Here is a 21,008-nt window from a genome sequence, read left to right as displayed (position 1 = left end):
TGTCTGGTTTCACAAAATAATTAGTTTCCATGAAATGGTGACTCTCATTTGATGGATGCATGGGAGAACTTGATGTATGACTGAAATAAATGCAGATGATAAGAGACTGCACATGGTGCATGTTTACAGATTTCCCACATGGTTCACATCAGTGCAGTGTCTGTTCAATTTGAATCGTTTTTTGGAGAATGGATGCTAAACTAACCCAAGCAATATTATTTTTGTCCCTAAGGATAAAAATTTGTTTCCAGTCCCATTACCTCACACTGTAGGATTTCATTGTGGTTTTAATGTCAATTACTTAGCAGAATCAATGTGGGTCAAATTAGATGTCTCTTTCTGCTATGGTTCCAGGAATTGATCCAAGATTTCCAGAAGTGGCTAATGGTGGAGTGGTAATTTCATTCCATCTAGCCAAGTGGCCAACCGGGAAAGACCGATCCTTTTTCCTATCAGCAATCTGTTGTACAGAGTACGGGAAAATGTCTTACTGGATCCAAGCACTACGGGACGACCTTGTATTAGCCAATGAGGGGGGATTATTTTTAGATGAAAGAAAATTGTTCCCATCATTGCATTCCCTTGAGCTGCGTATATGACATTTTGACTTTAATGAAATTTGTTTAGTGTGTTACATTTCATTGAATCGAATTGTGAGGTATGTCTGGTTTGGGTATAATTTATAAAAAGCCAGCGAAATCATCTGTTCTAAAACTACACATCTACGTAACGGGAAATGCGAATTTGAAAAAACTACAAGTTCCATAGTAAGTGCCATGACGTCATTTCCTGTGGAGGCATACACGCCGTGCGCCTGAGTTAAACAGGGACGTTATATGTTTTTCAGAGTGCCGACATGCGTTTAAGTTTTAAGACACGTGAACTTAATCGCTCGTTAAATGTAACGCGATTGTTTTTTATTGTTTTAATCTCCAGTCTTTTAAAACTGAATAGATTTTACACAGGCGCTCCGAGGACACACTCCCGCTTGCTTTTCCGCCAGGATTTAAAATGTCAGTTACCAGAGGCGTTGACAACAAAACGCGCAGTGAAGCAACATTAAATAGTAAAAGAAATATGTTTAATCGGCATATTGGACGAGTATATTTTAAATGATAATATTTGGATAAGTTACGTCTGATAGTTATAAACTTATGCAATATTTACACACTCGTTTTGCAACATGTCCCTGCCACCAGAAAAAGCATCTGAATTAAAACAAATAATTCATGATCATTTAATCAAGGTAAGTCCTGATTTCTTTTTGTTTTTACTTGTAAATAATGACATGATTAAGTCACGTGGAATAATTTTGCGTGTATGTGCTTCAAACATCATGCCATGGATAGGTTATGGTTAAGCATTTTAACTGTTGTTATTGCATTCCTGATTTTATGAATTTGATAAGATATTAAGGTTATTAATCTGGTTTGCTTTTATATTATTACAAAAGCTTCCAAGTATTTATGGACTCATACCCTTTGGAAAATATGAATGTAAATGTCAGAAGTTTAACAACAATGCTGGCTGTGTTTTTAGATGGATATACATGGTAAAATTCGTGATGTTTTACGGGAGACAGTGGGAGCTGATGGGCACCATGGACAGCGCTCACTTACAGAAGAGGATTTTATTCATGCTCTGCAACGAAGAGGAATCGTGGATGATGTGATGAAAGATCTTAGCTTTACAAATCTGGTATGAGTGACACCATTTAACGTTACTGCACTTCACCTCAGACTGTACCAAAAATCGAAATTACATGGAAATGTTTCTCACCAAACCATATATATTTAAAGAAAGAGTTCACCCAAATATAAAAATTCTCGTAATTGATACACCCTGATGTCATCCCAAATTACGTCCTTTCTTTGGTTTAACAGTAATAATTAAAAATGCCATAATTTTATCTTCTGTTTTTTCACAAGATGCGCAAGTAACAATTGGCTTGTTCGGCTTGCGACGATGCAAGAACTGACAGGCGTATGACGTCAAAGTGCCGCGAGAGCGAGTCGAAATTAGACGTCTCCGTATGATTTCTCAAATTGTTCTCGCGGTACTTTGTAGTAGAACAAACCAAGTAGAACAAACCTAACGAAATTCAGTGTTATTATCATATTTGACCTTACAGCACTTATTTGGGTTTCCATCGATACACAACATATTGACTACTAAATAAGCTTAAAATATTATTTATTTTCTCTCACAAACGTATCGTTTTACCACAGAAGACATTTGTTAGTCTTTGGGGTCATATGGATTACTTTGATGGTTGTAGTTTTGATATGTGCCATGTAGACCCCAGTATAAGATATCATAAGGGCATTTTAATATAAAATAATTTGTTTGTGTTTAACTAAAGAAAGGAAGTCATAAACATCTGGGGTTTTGAAAGAGTGAGTAAATTATGTGAGGACTTTTAAATTTGGGTGAAAATCTGTTTGACTTTTATTTCGCACCAGGATGTTCCTCAAACTGAGGCTGAGATTGTGAACAAATCTGCAACTCATTTTGTGGACAGAGAAAGTATACAGCTGAAGACAAGTAAGTGTCACTTTTTCTCTACAAAATTGAGCCAGTAACATCCAGAAAACATAAAATCTTTGAACTGAAACACACAAGGTGTGACTTACAGGGACAATGCTTTGAAAACGAAAACTGAGAAAAGAAAGTCATATAGGGTTTTAAAAGACGCAAAGACAGAAAAATAATCTTTTGGGTTGAACTGTCCCATTATATTTTTATTATATTTTCAGCCAACATCAGTCCACTAAGGAGACACCTTTACCTACAAGTACTGGGTGGTAAGGCCTTCTTAGAACACCTGCAGGAGCCAGAGCCTTTACCTGGCCAGGTAACCTCTACCTTCACCCTTCACCTACACTTTCGCAACCAGCGTTTCCGCTCCAAACCGGTCCCATGCGCCTGTGAACCAGACATACAGGAGGGCTTTCTTTTGGAAGTGCACAGAGATGGACCAGGTGTCTTATACTAGCAACATGCATTGTAATATACTCCCATCTGGAGCCATTTCGGGGGCCTGTGATTTGTAATTTTGTGCTTTTGTTGGGGAACAGGAGATGCAAGCAAGATGGCAGATGCCACCACCATGTTGTCCATCTGTGATCCAGTGCATATGGTGCTGATCAAAACAGACACATCTGGAGACACCACACTTGTTTCATCTTATTTTCTCGACTGGCGGTCGGTTCTCAGTGCTCACAATGGAAAAACAAGCATCTCAGTGGAACTGCTTGGAGTGGGTGAGCGAAAAGTCCTTATATTAAAGAAGAGCATTAGAAATATCAGTGTTCCCATGTCATGTTTCATATAGGAAAAGAATATTACTATATCCAGACATAAGTCAAGTGTAAATCCTTTCAAGAGACTTTTAATGTATACAGCTTTTGGTCTCGCTCTTTATCCCCAAAAGGTTCTCTAAGCGAATTCACGCGTTTTAGACCATAAAACATTTTTTTGTTACATACAGCAAACATCTCCTCACTATATGCTTGCTTCCTGTCCGCTGATCAAACTGTAAAAAAACGTGATCTCTGTAGACAGTCCAGCCTCCACAAAATGCAATAATAACAATCTGGCCAAACTTACACCAGAAACCATAACAAAGTGTTCTAACCAATAAACGCCAAGAGGGGTTGGGTTTGGGCGCGTTCATGAAAGCACGAAAGGGAGGGGGAGGAGTTAACTACGCTCAGTTTGTTTGAAAACACATTTCAAAAATCAACACACAGATTCGCTTAGAGAACCTTTAAGTAGCACCGTCCTTTATACGGGACACCTGAGTTTACTTTAATATTTTGCATTTTAATTCTAATCTAAAGACAAACTATATATAGTTGGAAAGGTCTAAGACTCTAGAATACATATTTCATTTTAGTATTTTTATAAAGTAAATTATGTAGGAAGAGTTATTGATTCTCGAAAGAGATTTATCAAAATAGTGTGCACATTTTTTTTTATATCCTGCTGCTAAATATTAATAATTTAATTACAGTTACTTCTGATGTAATTAAACTAAATACTGTGTATGGACTGGAGAAATTATATATAATACAATAGTGGATTTAACATCAAAATATAAAGTCTAAGGTTAAAATGCATGTTTTTATGTATCCTTTTCACTTTAAATACTTTAATGAGTTAATAAGAATAATAGTAACCGTAATAATATAAATTAGTATTAAATAAAAAAAAATTGTACAGTAATCTAATTACATGTTTAAAGATGTAATCGGTAACTAGTAGTTAATAACTTTTTTGAGTAACTTACTCAACACTGGCCGGCAGCAGGATGCATGCTTTAACTTCAATATTTTGCATGTCAATTCTTATCTAATTATGATAAACGCTAAGAGGATGAGATACTTAGTAATTTTCTAAAATGTCACAGACCCACAGGTGGGCACATTCGTTATTACATACTTATAACACACATATCCTATTCTAAACTTAAAGTAATCTTGACAACCTGTATATCCTTGGAAAACTCACACCATCCCTATAGGAATAAATAATAGTTATTCATAACACTAATATCCTATTATAAATCTTTAATTTTATTGAAAGCGACTTACAAAAAATTATGAAGCAATAAAGCGATTTATCTTAGGAGGACAATAGTACAACAAGTACTTATAACAAGTTACAAGTGTATATTATTGGAAAGCTATTTCAAACTATTTCAAAACATTTTTGCAGTAATAAAAATGCAATGACAGTAATTTATTAATTTGTGACAAGAGTATGCAGCAAACCAATGACACCTAGTGGCCTTTGTTGGTAAAACCACAAAAAAAAGAAAAAGACTTCAAGACCAAAGAATGCCATTATATTAATTTTGAATCTGCACATCACTTTCTCATCCCTATTCAAAAAGGGCTGTGCCAGTTAAGGGGTTTAAAGGCTTTTAATCTGTGACACTTGATTAAATATATGTGTATGTTTGTGCACACATGTGTTTTCCTCAGGCAGTGAATGTAAAGTGGCTGCTGGCGTTCTGAATCTGAAGTTGGAACTCTATCCTCCCCTTACTGAGACCCTGAGCCCTGATGTCATCACCACTCAGGTGATTAATAATTTACATTTCTTTAACATTCAAATTAAGTTTACTAAAAAATAGCACACAAGAAAGTGTGCAGTAGTGCTGAACATCACCATCTGTCCAGTCAGGAATCAGCATCAACTAATAGCTCTATTGTTACAAAGTCTGTGTTACCAAAATTGCATTGCAGTTTATTCATGGCCGTAATTTTCCAGCGATCTTTGGAAAAACAGAAAACAGCAGAAAAGGAGAGACTGTTTTTGGTATATGCAAAACAGTGGTGGCAGGAGTTCTTGGAGATTCGACCCTCGCACCAGTCCAAACTAGTAAAGATTTTTGCACAGGTGACCTTATTATATTTTTATGATGTATTTATGAGAAGCATCTCGTACTATAGATGTGCATGTTTATATGTGACCCTGTCTGTGAACTGAGATACTCACTGGTTTCACGATTTCACATTGATTTCAATCTTTGGCAAAGTCTCCCTCAATATTAAAGATATCAAGGTTATATATTATCACATAATGTTGTTTACATTTTGTAGGAAGATTTTATGTAAACCACAAAAAAATGACTTAAGCTGGGTTTTTACAAAGGGGCAACCTTCCGATCTCTCTCGTGAAGCCAATATGAAAGTGACTTAAACTGCAATTCATCGACTGGCCACTAGAGGTTGGCTCCAAAAAGGAGTCAATCCCCATAGACCCCCTTTGTTTAAATGTCCAACTTTACAACAGAAATAAATGTGTTTACAGCCTGGTAAAAAGTGTTTTTGGTCTATATAGCTAATTTTGCCCTTTGTGACAAATGTGAGGGGGGTGAATTTTATTGTAACTCATCCGTTTAAATTATATTAACCCTTAAAGTTCTGCATAATTAAGGGCGTGGCCATTTGAGTGACGGGTGAACTGCCACGCCTGTCACTAGAGTCGAGCTAGGCGGGTGGGGTTTCAGCAACCAGCCACTTGTCCCACGTCCCGCCTCTTTACCCATTTTTGGTTATCCGCGAGTGATGCATGGTGACGCGATGGCAGGCCCCGCCAACGTAAAAAGCCCTTCACAAACCTATGTGTGACGTCACAGACACTACGTCCATATTTTTTACAGTCTATGGTTTTTTTAAGCAGGGTCATATATTAGTATCTGTTTCTACGTCTTGCCTTGTTCTTGGTTATGTATGCTTATGGGTAACTGTATTTATTTTGTTTGCTATGCAGGATGAAAATGGAGTGAACCGGCCTGTGTGTTCGTACGTGCGTGTATTGCGTGCTGGCAGGTTGCTTGAGAGTCCGCGGCAGGCAGCACGTTTTGTCAGTCTGTTAGCACAGGAGAGAGCACCTGTTGTTGGAGGAGGAGTCAGGCAGGAGCAGTGGTGCTCTATGATGGCCTTCCTCTGCAGAAACAAGGCAAGACATCCTGTCAAAACTCAGTTGTAAAGCTTTCCTGTAGCTCCACTGTTGGTATCAGCACCAAAGTCATGGGTTCAAATCTTGGAGCAATAGTAAAGCTCTATAAGCATATGGTTATAAAAATAAGCAAATGGCAATAATATCTTCAAATTCATACATAATGTTAAATGTTACAAGAGATTTAAATGAAAAAGTTACTAAGTGTTAATTTATTTATTGCCAGGGTGACTGCGAAGATCATGCCACACTACTGTGTAGTTTACTATTAGGATTTGGACTGGATGCTTATGTTTGTGTGGGCACCAAGGCCAAAAACATCCCACACACCTGGGTCATGACCTGTGGCACAGATGGTTCCATAACCTTTTGGGAAAGTTTCACTGCACACAGGTATTCATTTATTCAAGCTGTTTGTTGTCCCTAATACATGCACATGCACTCTAATAGTCCAAGCTTTCCATTAACACATATTTTTGTATTAGATATGTCCATCGTCCAATAGACCCAGATGCTCCTCCAATGGTTCCACAACCAAAACCAACTTATCCTTACCGGACAATCGGCTGCGTCTTTAACCACAAGGCGTTCTTGGCAAACTGTCAGCCATCAGACGCTGTAGAGCTCTGCGTGTTTGACTTTGCAAACGGCTCTCGCTGGAAGGCAATGAGTGAGGAGGCCATTCGGTCCGTATGTGTGCCGGGCTCTACCTCCTCTCTTCCTCTAACTCCTCCCCTCTGCTCTCCTTCTGTGGTGCCTAATGAGGCCAGCAACCAACTTGAGCTGGAGATGCGCTACCTACTAGCTGAACATAGGAAGGTAACAAACACACATGGACAAGAAAACTTTTCTCCAAGGCAAATGTAGTATTTTACTGTTGTAAAAAAAAACATTTTTGCAGTATCTAATGTAATATCTAGGGCTGTGGGTGTAAAATGCCATTTGACAAAAAATCACCATGGGCCTCATTTGTGCGTAGGATACTAACTAAAAGTCTACCTACGAACAAAAGCCAAAAATGGCATACGCCAAAAAATATTAAGACTTATAAAACAAACCAATGTTTCCTTTTATAAATCACAGATCACCTACAAGTGTGCATACATGAATCATCCTCATATCCCACAATGCAAGCCCATTAAGTTAGTTTTTTTTATAGATCACAACCTTTGCATGGGAACTGGTGTACGCACGTTTCCACCCCCATTTTTTGCGTACACACCCTTTATAAATGAGGCCCCATAATAATATCATTAAAGTCAATATTCAAAAACTCATTGCACATAATTTGGTCTATTTTCACACAAAGGTATTTTATATGTTCAGACGTCTTGGAATATAACACACAAATCTTATTCAATACTTTCATAAAACTTTGAGTGTAGAAAGTTTTTTTTTTGGGGGGGGGGGTCAGAGTGTTTATGTGAGAGATGATCAGTTAAAAAATGAAAGGAACATCAGTTTGAAAAACTATGTGAAATGTTAACTGTGTTTATGCATAGGATTTAGGTTTGGCTACAGTGTGGGACGATCACCTGTCATACCTGCTGTCAGCAGCGCTCTCTGCATATGAACTGGAGCGCTGTACAGGTCTGTCGTGTGGAAATGAGGAGTTCCAGGATGCTGTAAGGAGGGCAGTGCCTGATGGACACACTTTTAAAGGATTTCCTATTCACTTTCTGCACCGCAATGCACGCAGGGCATTTGCTACTTGTCTCAGGTACCTTCGCACAATCACCCTTAAAGAGTGAGTTCTTCCAAAAATAAACATTTTGTCAAATTTCTTTGTTCTGGTGAACATAAAAGAAGATATTTTTAAGGAATGTTTGTAACCAAACCGTTTGTGAGCCCCATTCACTTCCATAGTAGGAAAAAGAATACTATGAAAGTGAATGGGGCTCTCAAACTGTTTGATTACCAACATTCCTCGAAATGTCTTCATCAGAACAAAGACATTTATACAGGTTTGTAACAACATGACAGTGAGTAAATGATGACAGAATTTTCATTTTTGGGAAACTATTCCTTTTAAAAGCACCACCAAACAAGTGCTACGTCTAGCTTTAAAAGTATCATAAAACTGAACAACCCAGCTTTCAAGGGGCAGAGAAATCCAAAGAGAGGGAGCGTAGAAAGAAAAAGTCCTTTCACCCATAGTTTTTAAGCGTGTTTGTGGAGCAACCAACCAAATTGGATTGTGAAGACTGCAACCTGCGAGTTGTAATATAATGAGCTAACAATTCAGCTAAATAATGAGGAGCCAAGCCAAAAAATCAACTCTAAACGTGAGTGGGAGCCTGTGTAAAAACGCCAAGACTCTTGAGTAATATGATTACACATCCTAGACCCTGTCAGTGTCCAAGCAGCTAAGTTTTTTTTGTTGAATGTTGATTTAGAAATTCCAGCTAAAAGGGCATTACAGCAATCGATCTGAGAGAGGACGAATACATTTATCAGCTTTTTTGCTGTAGAGAAATTTTGTATAGGACGCAGTCTTGCTATATTTTTGAGGTAAGTAACGGATGTTTTAACAGTACTTTGGACAAATGAATCAATAGAAAGACTCCAAGATTTCTCATCTGACTTTGAGTCACCATAACAGAGCCATTAATAGTCAGGGACAATGAACCAGCTTTTGATATTTGATGATGGGAACCAGTGAGTAAAACTTTGTATAGAAATGAAAATGGAGACCAAGTAATCGTAGCAGGTTGCTGAGTGGTTAAATGTTAAAAAGTTAAAGGGCCTAAAACTGAGCCCTGGGGAACACCAGAGAAAAGAGAGTTGTTCTCAACCCATAGAAATGAATTTTAAACTCCAGTCTGTAAGTAGTCATTTATAATACTGAGATCAACAGGGCTCAAAACATCAAAACAAGATTTAGCAAGTGAATGTAGACCACCATTTTGAGAGCCTTATAGTTTTAAGTAGTGTTGCCAGTCATCTTAGTTAAAATCAGTAACACTTTACTATAGGAGGCCAAAAATATTTAATTATGTACATACTTATATATGAACTAATAAATAACAAAGGTAAGAACTAATGAAGAACTATTAGTATTAAACTTACTATACAAAGTAGTTTTCAGTACATTGCTGACAGCTACTGAAAATATGCTAAACGCGACTTTTCTTTACATTTAGGTCACCGTTCTTTGAAGAGATTGTTTGCTGTCGAGGGGATCATGTGCGTCTGGCAGTGAGGGTTCGGGTGTTTGCGTATCCAGAATCAGCCTGTGCTGTCTGGATCATGTTCGCTTGCAAGTACAGATCGGTTCTATGACAGAACTAAAGCATCAGTCATCTCAGATTTCCAGGCTTTTTGAGATTTTGACGACTTAATGTACTAGACGTTTTTATGAGTTTTGGTATTACATGTACAGTATGCCATTGTCCACACCAGCTCTCATATCTGCAGTACAGTCTTAACTACATGTACAGAATGTGTGCTTGTTTCTGAAACCTGTATTGTAAAATTGTATTTATGAATATATTTTTCTAAAATAAATTACTTTTACAGTATGCATAGTTGTCTTTTTATTTTATTTCCTGTCTGGTTTACAGTTAAGGTTGTCGTAAATCTTGTTTAAGGTCCATTTTTTAACCTCATCACATTTTGAAGTTGTTGTCTGGATGTCAGTTTTTTCAACATGAGGATAAAGGGTTATGTTTATTGTTGGAAAACTGGTTGGTTAAAACTGCTTGGCATTGTGAGATTTTCCATGTGCGTTATATTGCAAGTCTTTTTGATAACACAACAATAAGGTTGTATTTGTTAACATTAGTTAATGGCATTATGAACAACACTTGTACCATATTGATTAATGTTAAAGGTGGGGTGCATGATTTCTGAAAGCCAAAGTTTGAAATCACCTAAACAAACATGCCCCTATCCCAATAGAATATGGACACATACGCAACAGAGGCAACAATATCGGTTTTTCAAAAATCATGCACCCCGCCTTTAATTTAGCATTAAATAATACATTTTCAGAGTCTTTCATAACTTACAAAGTTACATGTTAACATTAGTTAATGCACAATTAATTAACCCGAATGAACAATTGCAAATGTGTAAACAAACATTACAAACAGCTTTATAAATGCTGTTAAAATATATTGCTTATTGTTAGCGAGTGTTAGCATTAAGTAATGTTTAAGTCATTAAGTAATGTAACAAATTAAACCTTAAAGTGCTATCATTTATTATTATAACTAGTCAATTATGCAGCAATTTCCTGAACAATGTGTTATTTATGAGAAATGCATATATAATACACAAATAAATAAAATAATTGAGAAATAACCCCCTTCGTTCAGATTCCCTGCTTAGACTTATTAAAGCAAAAGCTAAATAATTTTGTTTGGAGATGCAGGTTTCAAAAATGTTGTTGCTGAGTGCTTGCTGCATTAGACAGTTTACCTGGTTGTCACAGTGCCAAATGATGTAATCCTGGACTTTGCCAAAAAAGCTTTTTGTAGTGCGTTTTCCCTGCACATTATCTCTCTGCACATTCATAATGATGCCATTGTTATATGATGCACACACTGTTGCATGTGTAAGAATAACCTTGGGTTCTTTCAGTAGGAACTGAAAACCTCACTTTTTTTCTTTGGTTTCATTCAGAAAATATAAAAAATAGCATAACATTTTTAAATCTTTTATAAAGCAATACATTTTTATGATAGAAATGCGCCACAATATTGCCATAGAGGCCTCTAGGTACACAGATAATGCGACCTAAAATATGGTTGTAGTAATAAGGTGAATAAATATGCAGGCTTATATTAAAAAAGTTTAACTTTGACCAGTAGATGGCAACATACTCTAAAAAATAAAACACTCGAAATGGGAAAGATAAACAAGACACATAAAGATTGCATATGGATCTCTTCCTTATTTCATTACAATACTTTGAGAGCAGTTTGGCTTTCTTGTTTGGTTTTTGCAATTGTCACACTTACACTTTACCTGTGAAATTAAAATTTTCACTAATTAAATTAAAAGTCGTAAAGTTACATGTTATGACATTTTATGAAGGGTATAAGGAGAGGATTATTCACTCTGCATTATCCTTTTCTCTTAAAGGGATAGTGTCATAATTTTCTCACTCTCATGTTGTTACAGACCTGTATACATTTCTTTGTTCTGATTAGTGGCAGCGCTGACTTCTTTTTCAAGAGTGCACGATGCGAAGCTGGTCACAACATGTATTAGCCCATCATATGTGTGGCTTATCATTTCAAAATATATGTTCGGCACGTCATGTAAACTTATGTGCATTGTGTGTGATGTCAAAATACGAGCCTGCTGCAGACGTGTCTAAAGGGTTTATGATAAAAGAGACACGCACGTTTGCCAGATACACACTTAATCTCATGTCTAATCAGAGTTTAGTGTTAAGTTAATGTCGTGCGAGTTTTTGTGAACAATAGTATCTCTTTTATCATAAACGGTTTTGAGGCGTGTGCAGCAGGCTTGTGTTTTGACAAGAGGCTTGATGCAAATGGTTAACATGACGCATCAAACACATATTTTGAAATGATGTGCAACACACGACACTCCGAACACATAATTTGAATTCGCGCCCCTCGGAAGAGAAGTCACCGGCCACCACTAGGTTCTGATGAACGGGAAGAAAGATATTTTGAGGAATGTTTGAAACCAAACCAATCATGAGCCCCATTTACTTCCATGGTAGGAAAAAGAATATATGGAAGTGAATGGGGCTCATGAACGGTTTGGTTTATGAATTTTCATTTTTGGGTAAACAGTTCCTTTAACACTACATGTAATATTACTTCTATCCACCAGAGGGAGACAAAATACAACAAACTAGCAACATCTAATAACATAAAAATTGTGTTTTAATGATTAATTGATATTCATGAACTTTATTACTTTGAGTGACTGCATTACATGCTGCATTTTGGTTTGTATTGGCTGAACTGAGTACTTTATGTTCTTTAAGATCACACAACATAATAATATTTGCCTGTGCACATGGAAGGTTGTATTGTTGAGTGAAGTGCAGGATCAGATTTCGAGCAAAGTATTGCATTCCAGAACATGCTCATAAAAAATGCATTAAACGTATTACTTCATTATATCCGTACTCCACATCACAAACTTGAGAACTGTGTGGAAGTGTGGAAAGAGTCTAATTATATGTGGTTTTGTTATATCTCATTAAAAACCGTGTTCATCCTGTGTGTGTGTGACACTGGGGGTAGGAGTTGTGGAAAGGGGTATTAGGTTAATGAATATTTCCTATTTGAGGGAATTCTGCCTTCACTTCTAATCACATTTCCTGTCAGAGAGGAAGTGTTCGATGCAGCAAAACAAGTATTGTCTTCAGTGCATATGAAATGGCTTGAACTGCAGGTGTAAGTTTCTAATGGGTCTGTAGGGACAACGGGAACAGTACATCACCTCACCAGACCTGTGACAAAAACATGCACGTGCCATTAACACTGACTTGAGTCGCTGTTGATTTGAGAATTTTGGCATTTTTAACTCCTTTTCTGACTCTGTGTTGTCAATAAAAGGAATACTTCACTTTCATAAAAAAAATCAAGATAATTTACTCACTCCCATTTCATCCAAGATGTTTATGTCTTTCTTTGTTCAGTCGAGAAGAAATTAAGTTTTTTGAGGAAAACATTCCAGGATTTTTCTAAACTTTATTGGACTACAGTTTAAAATTGCAGTTTCAGCGCTGCTACACATGGCTCTAAACAATCCTAGACGAGGCATAAGGGTCTTATATAGCAAAACGATTGTCATTTTCGGAAATAAAAATAAAAAATATGCACTTTTTAACCACAACTTCTCGTCTTGCACTAGCATTGTGATGCGCGAGGGCGTAGCACAAGGTCCTGGGCCCTATGTATAGGCAGTCCTGATGCCCCCCCCATTTTTCCATTTTAGTTTTCTAATCATTACATGAACAAACTATCATAACCAAACAAGACTTGATTCAGTCATATTTTATTTTGCTGAATGAACAAGACATTACATTTTTACATTACTTAGAACATTTATTTTTATTTTGCTTTATTACTTTAAGGCATAAATGCAATTTTAAATATGCCATTTTAGTTTTGTAAATTAACACAACGGTAATCAGTACTGGTTTTACCCCGAGTCTGACGCCCCTGAGCGCGACCTTATTACGTAAATCAGGAGAAGATGTGTACGGAGTCCCTAAGGCAGTGGTTCTCAAACTTTTTTGGCTGAAGTACCCCTTTTTATGATTTTTTCAAGCCGAGTACCCCTAAACCAGACAACAACATTTAGCTTTAAAATACAGTGAATTGAGAGTGAGACAGTTATTATATCTGATGCCCCAGAGCAGGTTTATTGCTTATCAGTATTCATCACGTAACTGGTGGTATTTTTGAGGCTCTGGTTTGTTTTTTCTTTTTAGCATCCTCTTTTAAGAAGCCACCTCTCCTAACTTAAATTATTTCGCGCAGACCCTGCTCCTGATTCTGGATTCAGGTCTCAATACTGTAAATGATCTTAGTACTGAACATATATTAATTAACAATAGGTTTAAACTTATAGCAGTAAGCAGTAACAATATAGCAAAGTAGGCTATAAACTGCAAGCTACAAGTTGAATATGGCAGTATTAGTCTGCTAGCCTCCGCGGATTGCGCGTGCGCGCGTCTCTCAAAATGGACAAGGCGCTTAGTCGAAGCACCACGATGCGCTACATTCAGATTTGCAAACATGCAATTAAACATACATTTGAACAAATATGGCATAAAGATATATTTAAATAGATTGACATTCATATTAAATTGAAAATAAACCTTTGAATTATCGATTTTGTGTGGATTACAGCTGCTTTCCCAAGGTTATTATGAAAGCTTTAATGAAGTACATTTAACCAAATAAAACTCAAACATATTTACAACACTGACAGATGTCACTTAATTGAATATATCTATAAACGCACAGCAACACCACAAAAGAAACTAAAATGTAAGTATGAAATGATAACAGGAGCAGACTTGTGTATCTCCGTTGCTAAAGCTGCTGAACCTTAGCGCATGCGCCAGACAAGATCAACAGGTTGAACTCGCACATGCATTTTGTACAATGTGCTTTAAATTTTTTTAATGCATCTTTGTGTAGCCCTAATGTTATATAAAAATACTATCATCATGATTTACTGATTTTATTGATGTATTCCTAAATGTCAGTTTCCACTTTCTCTCACGTACCCCCTGCAGTACACCTAGGGGTACGCGTACCCCCATTTGAGAACCACTGCCTTAAGGGGACATGGAGCAAAAATTAAATAAAGTTTAGTTTCGCGTGCGCACGTGAAACTATCGCGTGCACACATGAACATATCAGGTTTAGTTTTGCTGCGCGCGTGAAACTGTCGCGTGCGCATGTGAAACTATCGCTTTCACGTGCGCACACGATAGTTTAATATGCGCACACAATACTTTAACGTGCGCACACAATACTTTCACGTGAACACACAATAGTTTCATGTGAACATGCGAAACTAAACTATAAAAAAACTTCTGCACATGAGGGTTTCGCGTGAGCACATGAAATTTTCACGTGAGTACGCGAAAGTAGTTTCACGTGAGCACATGAAACGTAACTTCCGATTTTTTTTTATTCCAATGTCACCTTAGGGGCTCGGTAGATGTGGTTTGAAAGCACTTTTTTTTTCTAGGCGAAAACTATAGATAAGACCCTTATGCCACGGTTGAGATTGTTAAGATCCTTTTGAAGCTGCGTTGAAACTGCAATTTTAAACTGCATTGAAACTGTGAACTGTTGGGGTCCAAAATATATTAAAATGAGAGAAATCCTGGAATGTTTTCCTTAAAAAAAATGTTTTTTTCTTGTCTGAACAAAGAAAGACAAACATCTTGGGGCACATGGGGGTGAGTAAAAATCTGGATTTTTTATGAAAGTGGAATATTCCTTTAATAGATTTTATGATTAAAGTTATTGTTTTCTAAAATTGTCTCAAACGTTATAAGTTATTTATTCATCAATGTGTGTTTATTCACCAGAATGTTTACAAATGTGAATGTTCAAAAATATCACAGAAAATGCCAGCATGCATTTATTCAATTAGCCTACTTAATTGCAAATCGGATACGTCGGAGTGCAAAAGCATAAAAGATAAAAATTATAGCAAAGTGCTGAAACAGACATCTGACGACTACTTACTTATTCTGTTTATTACTTTTTTATTACTTATAGTTTATTACTTTATAATGATATAAATGTGTCTTGAAAAGATATCAAAAAATTCATTTTCACAATCAAAGCAAAACAGCACGTGCAATGACTTCCCCACCAGCATCTTCTATACCTCTCCCCACCTTTCATGTCCATCTTTCATCCTCTCCCTGCTTTTTGTTTTGAATCTCTATAGATCCTGGTGTGCGCGTGTCTGTGTGTGAAAAGAAAGCACGTGAGAGAAAAAACCCGAGTGAACGTGGGGTAAAGCAGAAACACGCTGCATTGCCCAGGGCAGTATGGGTAATAAAGTCATTAATTCAGCTGATTAAGTTGGCCTTTGGGTTAAAGCAAAATCATACCGTCTCCTTCTCAGATGTAACTGGGGACACACAGAAGAGGCGAAAATGCCAGCTAATTAGCAGACGAAAAGAGAGGGAATGAACACGGAGGAAGGAAACGAGGGATGGGGGCAGTGAGGTGCTCATACCGAACTCATAATGAGACATCTTTGGGGGTGAGGGTAAGACACGCTCATCAAAAACCACACACACGCGCGCGCACGCAAAGATGCGTTGTTGCTCAGAGCTGCACGATGCTAACTAATGATCCACAACTATAGAGAGCCACCGAGAGGGCTAAAATGTCAGCCCATGCTCGGTTTTAATGAGCCTGCGAGTAAAAAGAAAATTACATCGGCAGCAATGACCCGTCAGTGCTTTCCTTGAAGCGAAAATGTACCAGCTGACTCCAAATCGCCACAGGCTTTGCTTTATTTCCCCCGTTTAATAGAGGGAACCTGTATCTCTCGAGAGGCCTTTGTAGAAGATTGCTTTATGCCATTTTCCCTGTGAGGACAAGGTCAGGTTGATCTCTTTACGTCGATGGCAAAGTCAGAGGACAGCGGATGACAACAGATAGGTCTTGTATCGCTCTGATTCGCCCACCAGTATCAGACTTGTCCTTCATCCCATCCCACAGTCTTTTGTGTGCGTGTCCAGAGCTCTTCCTTTTGAGTGACAACACTCCGGACATTTTAACGGCGCGTCATATTGACTGACAGGAGACAGGCACGTGGACCTGTCAATCACAGTGCCGAGATGCTAGCCAAAGCAAACTCACAGACGCCTGTGCTAGTCATCACATGCATGCTGCTTGCTTGAAATAAGTGCCCCTCTAAATCCAGTGACTGGAACAGGACAAAGTGAGTTTAAGATAAGTAATAAACATTAACCATTTTAAATTAACTTTATTGCCATGTATGCTACATTTTGTATAAGGAATCTGTCTTGCCCGTATGAAAATTGACTATGGTTTTTGAAAAACCGTATTCAAAACCTTGGTTATTTTGTGGAAACCATAGTTTTACTATAGTAATGTTTTTACAGTAACAATGTTTTTTTCCTGTAGTAAAGCCATGGTTAATTTTTAAGGGTGGTGACAGAAGCTTGAAAATGACACAAAAAAGGTGATTTAAAATGAGGATATACACTAATAGACATTATTAATATACACCAGTGGTTCCCAACCAGGGGGTCAGGGCCCACAGGGGGGCCTCGGCAGATTTCCAAGGGGGCCCCAAGATGAAAAAAATGCACAAAACAAGCATTAAAAAAGCTAAAACAAGCAAAAATCAAGATGTTTCTTTTTTGGCCATTTTAGTAGCGAATAAACATCTGTCTAGTTATTCCAAGTTCTATTTAATATTATATGGGTAAAAATTGTGAGTGGGGGGCCTTCAAATATTTCTGTGGGCAACTAAGGGGCCTTAAAGTGAAAAAAGGTTGGGAACCACTAATATACACTAATAGACATCAAAATTGAGACAAACAGTTTCTCAAAACAAAGTTAATTTAATAAAATGTACAATATTATATATGCCAAAGCTAGTTCATTACATGTATTCTGAATAAATAACAACACAGTAAATATATTCAGTTTTATTTTAAAATACAGGCACCTACACCCCACAATACACAATGATGGATAACACTTTACAATAGGGTTGTGTTGGTTAGTATTAATAAGAATAAGTAATATAGTTTATCAGAAATCCATTAGCTTTGATATCTGCTGCAGTGAATGAAATAAAAACAAATCTGTTCGTGTTCTGAAAGAATTCACATAATAAAAAGCGTATAGGCCTACATTATACCATTACCCTGTGACAGTAGACCTTAGCAAATATATTAACCTGGCAAATACATGACAAAAATGTTTTGTTCTGCGGTTGAACAAAGAATACTGATACACTGTAAAATTGCTGCAGTTATGCAGCTGTTTGCCAGTAACTTACTGTAGATTTAAATATAGGTTATTAGCAACAGTTTGTTCAAAGTAAAATTAACGTTAAATTTTAACAAGTCTTTATCTTTACAGAATAAAAATATAAAATAACAGCCTCATGCAAAGCATTCTGGGAACCTTTTTCATTTTTGCCTTAAGATTTTTAGTTCCCAGAATGCTTTGGATTAAACTGTTATATTAGTTTTATTTTGTAAAGATAAAGACTTGTTAATGTTTAATGTTCAGTATAAACATCAGTTTAAATCTACAGTAAGTTACAATCAAACAACCAGTGGCGGCTCGTGAATGCTCATTTGAGGGGCGCAAATTTTGTGTTTGGAGGGTCATGTGTGTTGCTTGTGTTTTCAAAATATGTGTTTGTTGCACCTGTGAACCATGTGCAATCACATGTTTTGTCAAAATAAGTGCCTGCTGCATATGTGTCAAAACCGTTTATGATAAAAGAGACGTTCACAAAATACACACAAGATACTCACTTAACACTAAACTCTGATTACGTGAGTATGGCAAACGCAAGCGTCTCTTTTATCATAAACCCTTTAGACGCGTCTGCAGCAGGCACTTATTTTTACAAAACACATGATGCACACAGGATCTCTCGAGGCGCAGAACACACGTTTTGATTTGGAACCACACACATGCCGGGCTACATATATGTTCGCATCAACCCAGTCTCACCCCATGTCGTCAATATTTGACGACACTTGACCATTCGTCATATGTTGACGCGAAGGGTATACCTTTCGCGTCATTTTTTGACGAACTGGGGACTTCAATACTATTACGTCCGTTGCATTCTCTTTCCTATTTTCTTACCATTTCCGCGTCGGTTTAGGGTTAGATTTACATAATGACATCCCTACCCAAACCTAACTCCAACCCCAACGCCAGGTGACAACTGTTTCATTTCGCGTACCTAACTCTAACCCCAACGCCAGGTGACAACTGTTTAATTTCGCGTACACTGTTTAATTTTGCGTAATCTAACCCTAAACCGACGCGAAAATGGTAAGAAAATAGGAAAGAGAATGCAACGGACGTAATAGTATTGAAGTCCCCAGTTCGTCAAAAAATGACGCGAAAGGTATACCCTTCGCGTCAACATATGACGAATGGTCAAGTGTCGTCAAATATTGACGACATGGGGTGAGACTGTGTTATTCGCATCGAGCGCCCTCGAAAAAAGAAGCCACCACTGCAAACAGCCAGTTATACTGTCATTTCTATAGACATTGTTTACAGGGGTAACAAGAAAAGATGTTAGTTTTTACCCTTGATTTGTCTTCCTCATGTCACAAGCCAGGGGCTGGCTGCTAGTGGTTAAGCCACACCCCTTCTAAACTTCCACCTCGAGGAGGTCCCCAAAACCAACCCAATGACCAGACAACAACGAGTACAGGTAAGTATAAAATATTCTTTATTTATTTAAATAGTTAAAATCTACGGGGACTTGGGGAAAGGGGAATTAAAACTAAATCAGGATCCGCCCTCCAGGGGGCCACGGCCAAATGAATGACTGAGGGTAGGGGGGTTTTACGTCGGGGAACTGGCTCCCGCCTCTGGTTCCCTCTGCCCGTGGCGCGCTCCTCTTCCTTCCTGGAGGCAGAATAAACCCCAATGAATGCTGGTATGGACTTTTCCTGTCAGTGTACCTTTACTTAGCGCACGGCGGTTCGCCGCCTATTTCCCACAGCTCCTTGCTCGTTGACTCACTCTCCTTCCTTATTCTCTCTCTCTCCACAGACTCCAGCTGGGACACGAGGACACAGTGAATCGGTTTCGAGGGTTTTCTCTCACCTCCGCGCTGGTTACAACTCCTGGGTAGGTATGGCTCTCTTCCCAGCTCAGTACCTTGACACTCACTCTGACTCTCTTTCTCTCCACAGACGGCTGCTGGGATACAGTGGCACAGTGAATCGATTTCAAGACTTTCTCTCACCTCTGCGCTGGTTACAGCTTCTGGGTAGGTATGGCTCTCTCCACAGCCCAATATCTCAGTATTCACGCTGGCTCTCTTTCTCTCCACAGACGACTGCTGGGACACGGAGACACAATAAATCGATTTCAAGGCTTTCTCTCACCTCTGCGCTGATTACAGCTTCTGGGTAGGTATGGCTCTCTCCGCAGCTTAATATCTCAATGTTCACGCTGGCTCTCTTTCTCTCCACAGACGACTGCTGGGATACGGAGACACAGTAAATCGATTTCAAGGCTTTCTCTCACCTCTGCGCTGATTACAGCTTCTGGGTAGGTATGGATCTCTCCACAGCTTAATATCTCAGTGTTCACGCTGGCTCTCTTTCTCTCCACAGACGACTGCTGGGATACGGAGACACAGTAAATCGATTTCAAGGCTTTCTCTCACCTCTGCGCTGATTACAGCTTCTGGGTAGGTATGGCTCTCTCCACAGCTTAATATCTCAGTGTTCACGCTGGCTCTCTTCCTCTCCACAGACGACTGCTGGGACACGGAGACACAGTAAATCGATTTCAAGGTTTTCTCTCACCTCTACACTGGTTACAGCTTCTGGGTAGGTATAGCTCTCTCCACAGCTTAATATCTCAGTATTCACGCTGGCTCTCACGACTCCCTCACTTCCCTGTTAATCAGCAGACAAAACAGGTTATACGGTAGCTTACAGGGTGGCGGGCTTACGCTGGCTGGTTATGCAATGCGTCGATTGAGCAGTGGTTTGTAATAGGACGCCGGGGGCCAAGACCCTCTCGGCGAACTCGTTGGTTGACAGAGGGGCGAGAACGCCACGCCGGCACACCGGGTCGAGCGCTGCCCTTTTCCTCGAGACCCGTTGGTCGATCGAAAACTGGACCGGGGCGCCCTTTCGTCGAGACCTCGGGCCGGCGGATCTCTTTCGCCTCTACTCTGTGATGATGAAAAAAAACACAAGTAAGGTAACAATAGTAGATGTGATACTCACACACACTGCCACTCGCACAGTTCTTCGCCGCCACTCTGTGATACTGTTAAACTGAAAACACACTACAGCATAA

General features: G+C 38.4%; 1 protein-coding gene across 1 annotated transcript; it reads left to right on the top strand.

Annotated features, from left to right (window-relative positions):
* The first annotated feature begins 100 nt into the window (after window positions 1-100).
* cep76 (centrosomal protein 76) lies at window positions 101-9,930 on the top strand. The gene is made up of 12 exons (XM_065270103.2): window positions 101-1,246; window positions 1,540-1,698; window positions 2,463-2,544; window positions 2,757-2,981; window positions 3,078-3,263; window positions 4,989-5,086; window positions 5,278-5,406; window positions 6,283-6,471; window positions 6,698-6,864; window positions 6,957-7,290; window positions 7,974-8,191; window positions 9,615-9,930. Exons 1-12 carry the CDS (start codon window positions 1,184-1,186, stop codon window positions 9,751-9,753), a joined length of 1,989 nt encoding a protein of 662 aa, XP_065126175.1. The 5' UTR covers window positions 101-1,183; the 3' UTR covers window positions 9,754-9,930.
* Window positions 9,931-21,008: the final 11,078 nt, after the last annotated feature.

The sequence above is a fragment of the Paramisgurnus dabryanus genome, chromosome 13 (assembly GCF_030506205.2).
Source record: "Paramisgurnus dabryanus chromosome 13, PD_genome_1.1, whole genome shotgun sequence".
NCBI classification, from domain to species: domain Eukaryota; kingdom Metazoa; phylum Chordata; class Actinopteri; order Cypriniformes; family Cobitidae; genus Paramisgurnus; species Paramisgurnus dabryanus.
The sequence above is the reverse complement of the archived record's forward strand: the minus strand, read 5'-3'. Positions and strand labels throughout refer to the sequence as shown.